The 17607-nt window shown below is 43.8% G+C and overlaps 1 protein-coding gene and 1 long non-coding RNA gene across 2 annotated transcripts in view; one reads left to right on the top strand and one right to left on the bottom strand.

The window, feature by feature from the left end:
* The window catches only part of klf7b (Kruppel-like factor 7b), a 38332-nt gene extending 20927 nt beyond the window's left edge, over window positions 1-17405 (bottom strand). The window contains exon 1 of the mRNA XM_034304507.2: window positions 16860-17405. Within this exon, the coding sequence (XP_034160398.1) occupies window positions 16860-16961 (102 nt within the window). The 5' untranslated portion in view covers window positions 16962-17405. The remainder of the gene's footprint in view (window positions 1-16859) is intronic.
* Window positions 6749-15245, top strand: LOC128318403 (uncharacterized). Its single transcript, XR_008301792.1, has 3 exons — window positions 6749-8178; window positions 8329-10064; window positions 14403-15245. It is a non-coding gene; the product is annotated as an uncharacterized LOC128318403 (long non-coding RNA).
* Window positions 17406-17607: the final 202 nt, after the last annotated feature.

Here is a 17607-nt window from a genome sequence, read left to right as displayed (position 1 = left end):
CACGCTGTCCATTAGTCTCCACACACAAGCAGCTTATATGTGGCAGGTCTCATGTTCTTGACACACTTTGAGGGTTTTTTTTCCCCATATGGGATGCTGTCTGGCTGCCAAAACCTAGGAGTTCACAGTTATGTAATTTCTACCACACTTAATATGAATATGCTGTCTAGGAGGAACTGGATCACTTAGCCACTACCAATACCTTAAGGGGTATAGAAGTGAATAACAGAAGTGAATATGTAAAACTGACTAACTAAAAAATCTTAATAAATGCTAAAGGTTAAATGCTAAGGTTAAATCGTATGAATCAGTCTAAGATAAGATATCGTCACTGCACAGGCAATGAAACTTGGCTTAGCAGCAATCCGGCCAACAATATACAATATTACAACGTATATTATAAAGGAGAATAAAAATAAAATACACTATATAATTCAAAGAAAAAGAAATGGTATACAAGTGTATGATTTAAAATAATATTTCATGTAAGGGAGATGAAGAATAAACAAAGTATATAAAGAATGCCATGATCCTGTGTGCATGATATCAGTCTGCATAATAATATCTATCTTGTACATTACCTTTAATAACGTAATGCCAATTAGGATAATGATTAGTGTTATTTTCCTGATGCTTCTTTGCATAACCCACTAGAGTTTTGTGCCTGATTACAGCGCTGGTGCCAGATGTTCACAAAGGACTCTGAATTCTGTGGGAAATGGAGCAGCTCATCCTCAAGGTAGCAATGAAAATGAAATGAAAGTTACTTAGAAAAGAAAGTATCCTAGTAGCACAGAGTAAACGTGATCTTCCTAAATGCTCTCCATGAAAGGCTAAGACTGGCTTTGGGTGTGAGATTATGCAAAATTCAACACACTCATTACTTTGTATCAATATTTACCCTCTTCCGAAAAGCTAATTGCATGCTCATTATGCAATACGAATTCACCAGTTCATGACAAATTCATTGTTTAATCGCACCCTCATCCTTTGTGTACCCTCCAATCTCCTTCCTGTGCCTAAAGCTGTGCTACGAGACTGGCCTTCTTAGACACTGCAGTGGCTGAACTCCAGCTCTCACTTCCTCTTCCTCTTCTGGGTCTGTGGCTGGTGAGCACCAGGCAGCTCCTCTGGGAGATGAGCGGAAATCCAGACAGAGACTCAGCCTTACACGAGCACAACAGGCCAAAGCTGTTTCCATGGTAGCCACATTGTTGGGGTTTCATTTTTTGAAAGGATCATAGAGGTGTGCTGGAAATGGTCATAATTTCTTTTGGGTCTACTGGGTTTATGTTAGGATATGTTAAGTGGTTATCCCAACAAAAACATGTTGAATTAGTCATAAAAACTGACCACATTTCCGTGTTGTCTATCTCCGGATTCAGGCTTTGCCTATTCCCTTCCTGTTTCCGTGATCAACTGAGGATCAGAGCTGTGGGAGTGGTTATTTACTTAGGAAGTGATATTTCAGTTACGGCTAAAATACCCTGGACATTTAATTCAGCTTTATTGTAATGAGTTCCAAATTATAAACCTTTCAAGATTCCTGGCGCTTATAAAACAAACGTTCTTGGAGAAGCATCCTTTGACAGAGTATTCTACCCTGAAATCAGGTAAAGAGACAGGAAAATATTCATTAGACAGAGGTATGCATGAGCTGATGCATTCTGACAGCCCTTGGCAGAGCATTAGGGCCCCCGTTCAGGTTCATGACATAACCGAGACAGGTTTATTATGACATGAGCTTTCCCAAGGCAGTCTGAAGATTGCCACCTAAGGAGAAGAAAACACCTCATCTCATCTCGACACTAAAACACTGACGCGCTGGCCAAAGAATCATCATCATCTCTTCATAAACAAGCCTGGAAGAACTTCATTATACCTTATTTCTCTGTAGACACATCACTCATTTTTCTACATTTGTAAGGAGGAGCAAACTATAGTGCACACCATGGCTATGCATAGTAATTAGCAGACGTTATGTAGACTAAACACCCTTGGTGGTAGGAATTACCACCAATATGTACCTTTGTACCAACATAGACTAAGCGATCTTTTCAGATTAAAGCTGTGAGCTCTCAATAAAGGAACTAAGTGATGACCTTGGAAGGAAGTAATGCTTGATAATCACACCTGATGGCTCCATACATAGTACAAATAATGTTCAGTGCACACTTGTGCACTGATGATATGTTCCTCAACTCAATAGTGCCCTGTGATAAGCCTATTTTCACAGGATAGAGATCGCAGGGTAATTTAATACTTTGATTTGAGACTACATTCCAGTGGTCAGAAGGGTTAACTCACTGTTCCCAGATTTGGGACAGAAAAGTCAGTACTCCAAGTTAGATTTAGAAATTCAATTTCCATTATTCCATATATCCAACAAGCCTTAATGGACCACTGGCATAATCCCCGTCTAGACAGAGTTGGCACTGCTAATTATTATTATAACTTATTACCTCTTAATTGAAGTGAGGAGTGATGGGGTTTCTAAGGAATAAATGGGCAATGGCACTGCCACTGGAGAACTGCTTCTGCCAACTTCTCCATCTGTACCCAGACACACAAGGAGACTGTACGCTTGACATTACACAGCTGCAGCTAATGAATACATACACTTGTGTGGCCACCAAATCCTGTTTAACTGAATTCTACAAACACTGATTTAGCTCGCAAAATGATGGCAAATGTGTGACAGGAGATGAAAGGGCTGTGAAAAAAAGTACAAGGCACAAAACTCTGCACTCATTTGTTTTATCAGCAAATGTTTGTGAAAGAAACAACGTCCCCTTGATCAGGTCTCAAACCAACACAGGTCCCATTAACATCCAGTCAAACACACTTGACTCGGGCGGTGGGGGGGGGTAGGGATGGACAACAGAAGAACTTGTTTTTGGGAAACTGTTTCCCCTCTATCCACTGCAGTAGAACAGGGGATGGTTTAAAAGATAAATACATGTCATTCAGACAAAAACACTAGGTTAAACATTCAAAAGTTTCTTAGAAACCATTCAAACTTGAACCAGTTACTGCTTGTGACCAGATTACATTCTTTGGGCTAGCAACACACAGCAAATAAGTAGGATAATGGCTTGTGAATGGAAATGGTGAGTAAGAAAGACACTGCTGTATTCAGTGCAAATTAAGAACAAAAAATTATAAAGACAAATATTTTTGATTCCCTATACCATGCCTGGTCTAAACATCAGCTCTATAAAACAAAACAAAACAAAAAAAATCATACCAGCTGATGACACAATGAGAAGGTATAAGAATGTGAATGAGAAGATTTGTGCCAAGACGCCAAATGTAGGATAATCATACCAACAAAGCCAGCGAGACAGCATTCAGGCTAAGCAGGCTGGGCAGACTTAGCCCCAAAGAATGGGTCTCTGCCTTCCTTTAACTGGATTTGGGGGACGAGCTGCTGTTTATCTGTGTATGGGTCGGCTAATGGCCGCTGGCTGGTGGCACTGGGTAATCTAATCAGGATACAGTGATTTACATTACATCGCTCAAGCAGGATTATTCCCCATCACAAGCCGATTGAAAGGGGACACTTTTAAGTGGGGTTAACAGCTTGTTATAAGATTCGGGAGACTAAGTGAGGGATACTGGTGTGTTTGTATCTGTGTGTTGTGTGTGTGCATGTAAGTGTGCAAGCATGGGGGTTCCCATTGTGTAGGCTAATCTTCATTATTCACTGCAAAGAGATCAGTGCTCGGGTGGGGGGATACAACACCAGAAGACAAAAGAGAACAAGAGGAGAGAGTGTGGCGAGACAAAAGGAAATGGGCAACAAAGAGAGAGCTGGAGGCGGGGGCTGACTCTGGGGCTTTTTTGTCTCATAAGATGCATAGTCCTTTGGGTATTGTGTGGAGAGCTCAAGTTACATCCACACGGGCGCAGGCAAGTCATCTGACTATCAGGCTAAGTTCTTTGAAGAAGGCAGTTTCTGCTACAGAAACTATATTAAAGCATCCCACATCAGTTGGCTGGATCAGCTGTGAAGCTGTGAGCACTTCGTCTGAGTGTGCTCTCTCTTTTTTTTTTGGAAATGTAAGCATTACTGAACGAAATCTACTACATCCATTTGCTAACCATTACATTAAAGACAGCATCTCTGAGCTCTTTCTCTTTTTACCTTTTCTGGGCTTCTGGCCAACAGTTACCTCTGCACTTTCAACCTTCTGCATTACAAGCGGGAAGCCACATGGAGAGAGGCTAAAATTACCCAAGCATGAGGATCGGTGGGCAGCATTCCCTTATTCAGAATTATGTCACAGCATCGCAAGTGTAGACACTCGAGATGTCAGTTCACCCTGCCTGTCCCCTTTCATCTTGTTGCCTTTAGCCCACCCTATTAAGCTATGGAAGAAACCCCTGTTACCCCAACCACATTGTGGGGCTAGTCAGTCAGGAATTCCTGCTTCCTTTTCCTTGCTAAACGCAAGCACAATAGTCTGTGTGTCACGCAACCTTGGGGGCAAAGCGTCCAACAACAAAGCAGCAGGGGGAACTAAGGGGAAACAACATCTACTGCACCAAATGAACAGACTTCTTGGATACTTTAGTTAACAGTAATAAAGAACAATCAAATAAATGCATTTCCCTGAGACTATTTTATTGAGGCAAGAAGCCTTCCAACTGATGCTATCCTGATGGCTGTCTGAGTCAGGTTGTGTTAAATAATTTCTGGATAATCCTTTGTACCCAACCACAGGATGTAACCAATTGAGAGTGTGTGACAGCAGTGACAAGGAGGCCCTAACAGAGAGGAAACACATTCCATGCATCTGAGCTTGTTTCCTGTTTTATCTTACTAAAAGTCTCAGTGAGTCGGTGTAGCCTGAGGATTTTGGATATTATACAGGTATGACGCAGGGGCCTGTACTAGCTCTAGATAGCGTGGGCGTACCTTGACTTAGGGCTAAGAATACAGGTTATGCCATACTTTCTTGCCTCATGCACTGATTACTATCCTACAGATAAGGACAAAAACACAAAAGACCTTGCCTGGCACATTCCAGAGTAGCGTCACTGTGAACATTGCGAGCATGTTACTTAAGGTGGGAGAAGGGTTTGAAGAAGGACATAGATGGCTATAACCAATCCAATTTGAGAGTCCAGATTAGCCAGCAGTGATGAACAAAGGCAGTTAAGATAACAAGAATTTGAACACCGCCCCCTGTTGCTCCCATTTTCAGGCCCTCAACCAATCTTATGGCACCACTGCTGAAAAGCTTTTGTGCTATAGGGATTTTTCATGCACGAAAGGCTCCAAAACAAAACGGGGAATGTTGATTTTGCAAAGCCGCTTAAAAAATTAAACAACTTGCATGAACCCCCTTTTAGGAGCTCACCTCTGAGAGATAGGAGAGGCCTGTCGGGTTCTGTTTTGTGTGATAACTGCACAAGATCCCAGCCCAACCCAATTTTTCAGCACCAGGTTAAGCAACCCAGCTAATTGCCGTCGCTCACTAAGGAGCACGTAAATGACTTTTTCATCCCTGACTCTGTCCTATTTATAATTATCTTGCAGAATGGTAATTACACCAAGTGAGCTCAGCTCAGTATTTTATGGGACAACAAACTCCTTTGCTTTTTCCTGTGCTTTTATTTTCCCCCAGTGGTTATGTCAAAGAATGGGTAAACATGGGCACTTTGAGATAATTTAAGGCATTGGAAAAACAATCAAGGTGTTTTGATGAAATATTATCAGGAGCAATGAGTCTGTTGTTTATCATAAATACTGAGAATTATGGTAAAAACCAAATCCTGAGGGCCATTTCACAGAATGTTCTGTCAATTGTAGAGCTCTTTAACCATTAAGTTTGAGAAAGTGACTAAATTGCATTTTTAAGGCAGACCAAATGTCAGACACAAGTATGAGAGAGTAAATGTGAACTAGCAGCTATAACTCAGAGTCTTAAAACCATTTTGGAGAAACAAAACACATGTATCAGGGCCATCTCAAAGGAGATAGCTGCTTTAGAAATGCCTCCTCTGATCTGATCCTACTCCTGTTACGTGCTTGCAATACAGAACTGAGAGCCACAGCTTTGTTGTGATGTCTCAATCTGTGCACAGTGTGCTTTCCTCTTCTGATATCTCATCTCTTAAACACCAGATAAAATGCCTGCCACTCAGCCAGTCGGCACTGTGACAGGGTGAGCGTGTGTCGTGTGGGGGGTTTGGTTGGGGGAAATGGCTATCATGAGATGACACACAGAATCTCCTCTATAAAACCATAACCCACAACCAGGGATTACAGAAATACATAGCTGTGATGCCACCGTTTTGAGCACTGTCTAAAGTGTGAAAGAATCCATTGTGTTTCACTGTCACTGCTTTCACAATGTAAAAAAAAAAATTATATACATTATATATATATATATATATATATATATATATATATATATATATATATATATATATATATATATATATATATATTACATTACACACACACACACGCACATATACACACACAAAAAAAACACATACAGAGCATGACTTTCTAAGCAAATTAGCAACTTACACTTGTACATGTTTACCATACTAAAAAAGAAGGAAATCTTAAAAGTGCTTGTCTTTTTCTACACTTCCTCAGTGTTTGTCACTCATGCAAACACTCATGTACACAAAGCTGCCTATACAAATCCCTCCTGCAGACTCAAAGAATGACCTCATCCCTCCCGTCCGCCCCTCCCCCCACCCCCACACACACTCCAGTGTAGTTAGGCCGAGAGTGAGGTCACCTGAGACAGCAAGGGCCCCGCCCTCTTCTGACTCACTCCCACGCAGCCTTTTACAGTGATGGTACTTTGAACCCAATTACCAGCGTCTGACACAACTGCTACAGAGACATAAAAAAGAAACCTAACTGGGACTTGATGAATGCCTTTGCAGTCCATTAATTCCTGACTACAATGGAAGCCACAAAAAGGGAGCCCTTTGCCAAGAGTGAACTGTGAAGGTAGGCCAGGGGAGTCAGCAGTGTCTCTGTGGCTGACCATGTGGAGCTTCAGTTTTTGCCCCTCTGGCGTCAGCGTGCTTACCCGAGGTGCCCCAACCTGTTTAGTGTATAAATAACACCAGACTGGGAGCTGAGCTTTTTGAAGCCACTGTGCTCCACGTCAGGGCAGGCTGGTTCGGCAGGTGCCCCTGCTGCCATCACACCTGTCTGCACCGTAGGGTGGGGGCCCACGTTTGCGGACGTGCTGCACTCCCTCATTAAACTCCTTATTCCCTTCTGCACGCCTTCATCAGTCTACCACAAGGTCACAAAGCCTGTGATGACGACATAGTTGCTGGGAAGACTAGTCAAATCTAGAACTAGTCACAGGGATTACTTCATTTTTACAGGAATCTACAGTGCGGCTGGGACTGTGGAAGTGCAGGGCAACACTTAGCACTTTGAGTTATTGGGTGATCTCATTCTGAATACTGAATAAGAGTGAAGATGAGTCACTCACACTCTCTATGAAGAATTAAGCTGTTGACCTGTCTGTGAAAAGCCAGAGAGAGCATTTGGATGAGATATGTGTGTGTGCATGTGTGTGTGTGTGTGTGTGTGTGTGTGTGTGTGTGTGTGTGTGTGTGTGTTAGTGAATCCTCTGTAAAGGAAAGGGACAAAGTCAGTTAGACACTACAGGCCTTGCTCAGAGCAGCACTCTATGCCTAAAAGAACACACTACTTGCTACTTGAATCTGAGAGAGGGAAAAGTGCTCGATACTGGTCCATCAGCATTCAGCAGTCTTTCTCTCTCTCTCTATCTCTCTCTCTCACACACACACACACACACACACACACACACACCCTTTCTCGACTACACAAGCAAGTTCTGCACACACACGCACGTGCGCGCCCACACGCGCTCACACGCGCTCACACACACACACACACATAGGCACTTGCACACCGTGAGCCCCCATTCCGACAGAGCCTGGCCAATCCCTCAGGTATTCCCGGCAACATCGCAGATTAAAATAGCTGGCGACCCACATAGCTACGCACTGGCGCAGGCTCCCTTTTAGAGGAGACAGACTTTGCACTCCATGCCCCGCCACCAATGTGCCGGCTGTATCTTCCAGATCATAATTACCTCTTCGTCCTGTTTCTAAAGCGATTCCACCAGATGGTGTGAACATCATCATACATCTCCCAGCCAGGTGAGTGAAGTAGAGAGTGCTAAAAGAATCTCACTAACACGCCGCAAACGCTCTTGCAAATGAATCCCAAATCAGCTTCTATCAGCCTTCTTGCATGTAAATGTGACAACAATTTGAATGGGGTGCTTTTTTTTCTCCCCTGAAAAATAGGTCTTGGTGTGGCTGTGCAAAACAAGAGAGGCTGAACGTCTCAACGAGAAGGACGAATTCCCAAGGTCGACAACACTCTGCATGTGACCCACTTAACGGTGCCATACACAAGCCCTAATGGCTGAGTAGAACATACATGCCCCCCTAGCTCAAAAAACCCTTATTGGTTCAGAATCTTCAGGAGAATCAATGCTGCTGAGCTGACATCATAGGAGAATTATAAGGGGTTGGAGGGTTACTAGTACAGCCTGCAGCTCTGAAACCCAAACATTTGGCTCCTCTTAAATATTTAAATGCCTAAATATCATTTGTGATCTTTTTAAGCATGAAAAGAACTTTCAATCTGTTATATGGGAGAGAAACTAAAGGGCTTTTCATCAATTTTTATGGTTCTGCTTAAGTACCCTTTCTTTTCTTTTCGTACTGCATATTTTTATAGCCTGTCTGGGGGATGTTAATGTCAAATCTGCTGGCATGTGGCTGCTCTTTAATTTGAATGTGAGGTCACGGTGGAGGATACAGAGCCCCTCGTTTGTCTTTTTCACTGAAAAACTGGATCATGCCAGCAGAGGGGAACAGGTGGGTCTCACAGCAGAGCAGCCTACAGACACTCTGAGGGAAGAAAGCAGTGCTGGTGAATCCATAGCCAGGACTATATTGGGTGTGCATTATGCCACCTGGCATGAGCCTTGGAATACAAAAAATAACCATAACATAGCACCCGTGTGGTCATCACCTGGAGCTATAGCCATAGCAATGGTGAAAAGAGCAGAGTTGTAGGGGTTTACAGTAGAAGAACCCATGCATAGGTTTGGTTTCCTGAGTCCTAGAAAGCATTATAAGTAATGCAGATCTTTTAGTGCCACAAACCTAACAGTGAAACCACATGTGAAATTTGCTGTGAACGATGTCTTCAGGTCTGCTTTGTATACGTGAAAGGGGAAGTCCCATGCCAAAAGTGTGCTCAAAGTCATCTCTCTGGCACATTGCTTTTGTAATCTCTATGGGGCATTTTCTGCTCATGAGAGCACAGAGTATTGTGTGTACATCACTCTGCTCCACTAGAGAGTGGCAGGACTGGGTGCCAAGGGGGCATCTGCCCTTTTTATTTTCTCTCCATCTCTTTAGTGGGCAGACATGTTATAGTTAGGCAGGAAGCGCTGCATGGGGCAATGCATGCCAACCTTGCCTGCAGCAGCTTGGAATAAGTGAGAGAGAGAAATCAGTGGAAATGAGCAGGCCAAGCGCAACACAATGGGACTCTGGACAGCAGCCAGGTCATGTAGTCACTGGACACAGAGCATATGCAAATATCCACCCCACACACACGCACCAGTACAAGCAAATCATCAAACTGCAGCTGTTTAAAATCTGAGGAAAAGAATGTCAAAAAAGCAGCACTATGATTCTGTACTATCTAATGTTCCGCATCAATACTATTTCCACTTTTTTTTTTTTTTATCAGTCAACAAATACCCTCATGTGTGTTTAATTCCAGGCCATGCATCCAGGTTTCATATTCACATGGCCTGGGTTTCATTCTGTGTTTGGTTTTTCTTTCACTTTCAGGGTCTATTTCAGGACACAGAAGGAACCCTGTAGGTAATTTTCTCCTTGATGGAAAGTACCTGTTGTCCCCGAGTGTTTGTGTTTGAACGTACAGCCAGTGTTGTGTCTGATGCCTACTCGCTGTACCTCACTGCTACCAAAACAAACACATCTGCTGCCCTGCCCTGGTGCGTGCACACACACACACACACACACACACACACACACACACACACACACACACACACACACACAAAGGCCTCCAGGCCTTCTCTTTTCAAGGTCGTATTCAGTTAACCATGTTTTGTGTTTCTCCCCTCTCTGAGGAATATCTTGATTTAGCAACTAGAAGAATCTTTTGTTTAAATGTGAGTCAAAGTTATCAGTTTTTTTGTGCACAGGAAGCAAGGAGGAGTATCACTAACAAAACCAAAAGTTATCCCATTCTCAGTCATACCCATCTGTGGAAAATGAGCAGGAGTGAATGTGAAAGCAGCCCCGAGTTCTCTCTTGGCACATTTGTGTCTGGAAGATGGCTTTAAAGGAGCGGGATGTGAGGAGGGAATTTCCAGCAGGTCGACCAGAGAGTGAAACGAAGAACAGTGTGGGAGGCTCTGCTACCCCTCCCAAGCATAGAAGCAGTTGAATAAACATAAGCTCTCTCCTCCATGCTGAGATGCCCTTCACTTCTTCACATGACTCCTCTCCCTCTCTCTCTTCACTCCCTCTTTCTTCAACTGTTTTGACATTCTGCCGTGCTACTTATAGCTGGTTAGGAATACCAAAAATACCATTATCTATTATTCATCACCAACTCACTCCCAGTATATGCTAAACATGCTAGGCTGGAATACATGGATGAGTTAGCTGGAAAAGTTCAAATCGGCTTGAATTTTGTCATCTTTTAAATTGAGGCAAAATATGCCATCAAGCTGTCAGTCAGTCTGAGTGCATTTGTTTCTGCGTGCGTTAAACAGTATGTGTACTTAGAGAACAATGGCTGGTTCCTCACTGGCTGTTAATCAAACACTTGAGTGGCTAAGCTGCCTCTCCATCAGGCTGAGGGGACGCTAGGCCTCATGCATAAAGATGCATTCTTTCTCTGTCTTTTTCTCCTTTCTCACTCCATCCCTTCACTGCTCCTCATCTGTGTGGGTTAACAGACACTTGAAAAGCAGTCGGAGAAGTGGTCACCAACCCCCACCTCACCTCTCAACCAAATGCCCCTATTTCAGATGCATACCCTGAAAATCTCTTGATCTTTTGACAACAAGGCAGCATCCATCAGTGCTCCGACAGGCAAGGGGATAATTAGGTGGTCAGTACTTCTCCACAGCAGAAGGAGTTTGGAGTCAGGAGGATGAAGGTAGATGTCATTAGCGTTTGCTGAAGGACTCTCTTCTTTGTATTCATCAGAAGGCAAAAGAGAAGTGTCTCTAGTGCTGATGGCTCATGCAGATGGGTGAATTCCTGCCACGGACGATATCTAACCTTTGAAAAAGCTGTATTTAAACCTCAAAGCTTACGGAACTGGACACGTCAAGGCAAACTGGACATGGTAAAGACCTCTCCAACAGCTTCTGCAAACTTAAGGATTATCATAGCTGTCAGTCAAATAAGTAAAGACGCACCTACCCTGTAAATGTATGATTTTGAATTCATACCTCATGTCCAGCCAATAACAAATGTACATACTGTCTCAAAACTGTTTATCTTTCCACTTTAGCAACAGTTCTGTAATATATATGACATTGCAGACAGTCACTCAGCTACACTGAGTCAGGCCATAGTTTTCCTTGCTCTCGTGGCTTTATATGGAAGTATTTTACCTTCAGACAAACCAATGAAGGCTGTGTTTTTGTCAGAGAAATGCTGTGAGGTCTCAGTGTCCCTTCCAAAGCAGATTGTGGAGGTAATTTCACACTAGTGCAAACTGCAGGAATTATGATCGAGTGCAATCTACACTGCTTCTCTTTAACTTAATGGATTTCCGTGGTTAATTCAATCTGAAGTTGTTCACGCTTTTGGTGTAGCTGGTTGTTTACTAAGCTTCTTCTGCAAGTTGGAAACATTTTCATGTTGTCACAAAATTGCAAGCTTGTGCAAAAAGTAGAGAATGCAAGCAACATGTTTGTTCAAAAACAACACAAGTGTGCAAGTGAAGTTGCCCTACTTCAAAGAAGACCTGGTTTAGCCCTGTTCATGAAAGAGTCTGCTGCCTCATGCCAGAGTCTAATTACTGTCAGCTGTCTGGGGTTGGACTGATCAAGTCTAGTTGGGTCGTAGAGAGAGAGAGAAAGAGAGAGAGAGAGAGAGAGAGAGAGTCCCTGCTTTATTTCAGTTGGGATTATATTATACTGTATACTGTAGTGAGCAGCTAAATTCTCAGACATACGAAGAGAAGCAGAGAAAAGAACATGGACGTGTCTACTGGAACCACAGCACCAACCAGACTGTGTTGATTTTTGTTTTTTCTGTTGTGTGGCAGAAAGCGAATACAGGAAATGCTTGGTACAATGGCTTGGCTTTATGACATCATGCTGTTAAATCCCAGTGGGTGACTCAACGCTGTCTGGCTCATGCTGATTCATGGCAACCCGTTCAATCCAAAGGGCTGATACCAGAGAGCATGCTCGCATTCTTTATTTTTGGCTATGGCAAAAATAATCTAATAAAAAAAGGACAAGACACACCACTGCACTGTCCACAACCCATGACCCACATCCTGTGACCCATGTGTCTTCGAGACACTGAGGTCAGAGCTGCTGGAGTGGATGTGAGAGGGCGGTCAGGCCTGTCTGCCTGCACTAACTGGACGAAATGGTTTTGTGACAGCTGATTTATCAGGCTGAAAGTTGAATCATGATCTCAGCCTCACGTTTCCCCACATGCCTGAGTGTCAACACATGCAGAATGCTGTTATCACTTCAAAGCAGGGACTGGTAAAACTGGTCTGATGTCTGACGGTGTGGCGGCACCACAGAAAATAAGGTTGGCAAGAATACTGGCATGGACAAGCAAGTTATAAACAGGCATATACACTTGTCTTTGTCTGAGATTTGAAGAATACTGAAATTCCTGCAGAGCCCATATGGAACCATGGAGCAGAGCAGCAGCTTGAGTGCTAAAACTGTCCAGGTGTCTATAGTCTTTGCACATTTCCATTTCTAATGTGGGATATTCGGCAGGTTCTATCTCACCAGCCCTGTGGCTCTGTTGGCCATAATCCTAGAGCTTTTCCAGAGTCATAAGGAGTTAAGATTGGACTTGGGCATTCTCTGTGCCCCCAATTACTCTGTGATAAACCAGCTCTACTCAAAGAATTATGCAATGTGCTTTTTGCTTGTTACAGACAAAAACGGGAGAGCCGCCTTCAGCTGGATCATACTTAACATGAGCAGGGAGGCATCCTATAGATTGCACAGTGGAATGTAAAGCAGGCCACTGCCTGGACACAAGCCTACAGGGGATAGGATAAAGGGAGATGGCTAGAGGAGAACAAGTGTGGGTGGAGGGGTTTATGACAGCATCAGAAACACAGAAGCACAGCCGAACTCCATTTGAATGTATTTTTAATGGTATTGGATGCTCTTACACTTGCTTTCCCCCACCCCACTGCCACCATTCTGAGAGTTACTGGGCTGTGAAATGTGAAAAACTGCAGAGCGGAATATGCATGCAGGGTGATTCATTATCTTGTCAAACTTGGCTTCTCTGGGACAGACAGAACTCCCTGGTGAGGGCAAGTGCTGTCTTTGCCCTGTGATGGCTGTCTGTGGCCTGATTCTTGGGGTTACATGACCCTGCTCCAAGATGCTCCAGTTCAAATGTATGCAATGTGGTTCCTTGCCCTGCAGAACTGCATCAACAGAAAGCCTTAAGAGTGTGCTTCCTGTCAAAATTTATATTTGGACACACTGTAACCCCCTCAGCCAAATCAAGCCCCTTTGTGGCACACCTACGAAAGGTGTTAATGGAACAGGTGGTCAAACCATTGGAGCCACCAGGTTTCATGTCTATCACCATCTTATTGCTGGGATTTTTCAGGACAAACACGAATTCTGGCATTGGATAACCACTTGCTGCAACATGCTTTTCAATAACACCAGGCCTATGAGCTTTAAATAATGCTCTGAGAAACAAAAACAGGTAAGAGAAAAGGCTTCAAATTCCTCACCATTCCTAAATAGACACCTTCTAAACAGAACCACAGAGAGAAAATAAAGCAAATTTGAGAGACAGCTCTACTAGGCATGGAAGATAAAGTGATGCAGAGTGACCCATTTTTAGGACAGCCAATGAAAGAAAAAAAAAAACTTTAAAAAAAAATTGTCATCTAAGGAAGGCAAACCAAAACTGACTTCCTGGCTCATGTGAGACAGATGGACGGACACTAACAAACACCCCCCTCCTCTTCACACACATGCACACACACACACATGCACCCACAATCAGTCTCTCAGGTGATCCTTGCTAATTGGCCAGACTGCCATGCTTGCTTCTAATGGTGTTGTTTACCTCCACAGAGTGATTCCCCAGACTTCTCCACCTGCACTGACTGCCTCTAGTGTGGAGCTCAGAGGCCCCTCTGGGTGGTGCTACTAGGGGAGCGGAGCAAGAGACAACAGGGGGCCCCTTGTTGAGCAAACAGCCACTCTTTGAATTAACCTTCCTTGTGGGTCACTGTTGAAATAATCCCAACCTTCATTGCAAAAGAAGATGCTGGTGTGCTGTAATTACACCGAGCTGCTTAGCTCTGTCTTTCACTGTCTCTTGCTTTTGCGTTCCTGTCTCCTCCTGACAGTGAGAGATGGCGTCTTTGTTCAAGGAGGAGGGGGGTTGGGGGTGGTGCCAGCAGCCGCCGGTCCCGTTAGGGGAATGGATGTGGCGCATGTCAGGCCCTGTGAGGACTTTATCATAGTCGTGCAGTGCTTCGTCCCCTCTTACCCTCCCTCCCATGCTGCCCAGCCCTGTCCATAGCCACAGCACTGAAACTTAATTCATCCATATTGTGCCCATTACGGTCTGATTCATGCGCCACTCACCCTGGAATGAGAGTGTCCATGTATCTTGTTCCTGGGCTAAAGGACATTTCCCTTCCCTGGAAGATCTGAAGTCACACTATCAAGCCATCACTCCCAGTAAAAGCATCAGATTTTTTACAGTGCTGCCATTCAGCCACCTCTTTTATTCACCTGTCAACCCAGCAAGGCCTTTTCTTCCCTTCACTATCTCACTATTACATGGCACTTTAATGTCCCACTGCCAAAATACTGCTTCCCTTTTCCTCCTAAGCCATATCACATGTTCACCCAACAGCATGTAAGAAAACATGTCAAAAGAGATGGGGTTATAGCTGAATGTTTCCTTTCCAGTTGTCACATCGGCTATTACACACATTATATGTTCCTCAGTGTGACTGCTGTGTAAACATGCCTACATATATTGGTTCTCTTCTTTCCTTTTTCCTGAACTTGGGTAGTGTAAATCAGCAAGTGTACTGGACAATTTTTTAACTATCACTCCAATTAAATATCACACCTCTTAACAAAACCAAAGAGTTCAGAGGGGTCTTCTATCACTCACTCACTCACTCACTCACACTCAAACCTGTGATGCACTAATGTACAAATTGACATAAAACAGTAGGCAAAAACTGTGACCCCATGTGTGCTTGTGCCACTAATTGACTTCAAAACACACACACACCCACAAACACACACACCTGCACATTGAAATCACTGGCTAATTACTCCATCTATTGTTTGATATATCAAAGATGTGAGGCGATGGAGGCCTGGATGAACAGATGAAGGAGACCAGGCTGTGTACTAATCACTGTCGTAAGGGTTCAGATCACCCCTACTGGAGCACAGCTGGTGCCTGAGAGTGTTTGCAGGCAGGTTTAAAGGGAGATCCTAGATGTTCTTTTAAGTTCACACACTAGCTGTTTCCCCCTGCAGTCAACCACATGGAATGGCAATGAGCTGGTGCCAGATTATGAATTCTAACCATCAGGATCTGATGCCAAATCATGAATTTTGGGTTATTCATAAACTAGGGGCAAATCCTGAATTCAAATCACAGCCTTCTATTTAAAACGAGGAGGAACATGCAGGGGGAACATGCACTGCACTTACCATTTGAAACACACTGCACATATAGAGTATACAGTCAAGCAGAAATGAATGAAACATCACTCTCAGTGTTTATAACACGCTAACAAAAAGGGCTGAACGGCCTCATCTAAGACATGCAGTTCACCATGTGCGCTGCTCGGTGTTTGTACAGCTGAACCAGCTCATACACTCGAGTGTGTGACTGAGAGTCAGTGCATCATGAGGTGACTCGCCGGTAAAAACGCAATACACCAATGAACCGTAATCAACTACTTTGCATACTTTTCGTCATCACGCATTATTCATTTTGTGATGTTTTTGCATCCTAATTGGCGGCCATTTGATTATGCATTTCTGACACTCAAGATGCACAAGCCTCTTGTTATGCAGTCAAATGTTCATCTTCGCCGCGCGCCTTAGAGGGTCGCCATTGACCAAAAATACTAACTCACATCACACACCACCGGTTTTCTATTAAAAAAAAAAAACAACAACAACAAACAAATAACAGCGATTTGGTGATGACCACAAACATAAACAAATAAATGTCCAAAGAGGTGCACCAGCAGCGTGGCACGAGATGGAGAGGCGCGCGCTGTGTTTTGGAAACACCGAAACCCGCGTGGTGCTCGCGCTCCACCTGATTAACTGAGTTGAGTTCAGCTCACGTTACTCATTTATATAAAAAAAAACAGAACCTCTACGTTAACTCTGTTTACAGTTCATCTATCACGATTGTGTTACAGTAACGTGCCATGAAAGTACGCCATCACAGCTTAGCATATTTACTAGTTTGGTGGTAGCGTCGCAGATTCGAGACGTAAACCCGTAACTACGGCGCCATAGTAACGCGCGCGCGCTCACCTGCTGCCAGTTCTCCTCCAGCGACGGCATCGCCGAGAAGTAGCCTGTGTCGTGGACAAGCTGAAGTTCCTGAAAGATACTGTAATTCGCCAACACGTCCATTTTTGATTCTCTCAGGAAACACAATTTGATCCCGTGATAACCGAAATAGCACCCACTTTTCAAAAAAAAAAAAATTAAAAAATCAGTGGAAACAACAACAACAAAAACAACAACAACAACGTCAACAACTCTTCAGATCCGTGACCGGCGCGCGCTCCGGGGAAAACGTGTAGTTTGTACAGATCTGATGATAATAAATAATGCAAAGCGGAGCAATATGTAGAAGAAATTATGAAAAGATTGTTTTTTTTTTTTGTTTTTTTTTTAAACAAAATGTCGTGTCACTTAAATTGCAATCCCCGTTCTCCGCTGCTTGCCCGGGAAAAGAAACGGCCACCTAATTCCGCATCGCCACACTGCCGCCTGCGCGCTGTAAATCCAGGTAGCCTTTCCGCTGACTAGCCCGTGCTTCAGCAGCAGCCAAGTTGCTCGGGCTTTAGCCGTCTCTGGCGAGTAAGAGGAAGCTGAGCAACTCGCGAGAGGGGCGTGGCCTCTGCTGTCAATCAATTCCGTGCGTGACCATATAAAGTAAATGGGGCTGACGATCTCTCCGGCACCCAATGGAGGCGGCGCTAAAACGGGCAAAGAGGCGGGACTTGATTTGAATAGCAGAGCGCGATTGGCTGGATGCGGCTGTCAATCAGGC

This window comes from Pangasianodon hypophthalmus, chromosome 5 (genome assembly GCF_027358585.1).
Source record: "Pangasianodon hypophthalmus isolate fPanHyp1 chromosome 5, fPanHyp1.pri, whole genome shotgun sequence".
Lineage (NCBI taxonomy): Eukaryota > Metazoa > Chordata > Actinopteri > Siluriformes > Pangasiidae > Pangasianodon > Pangasianodon hypophthalmus.
The sequence above is the reverse complement of the archived record's forward strand: the minus strand, read 5'-3'. Positions and strand labels throughout refer to the sequence as shown.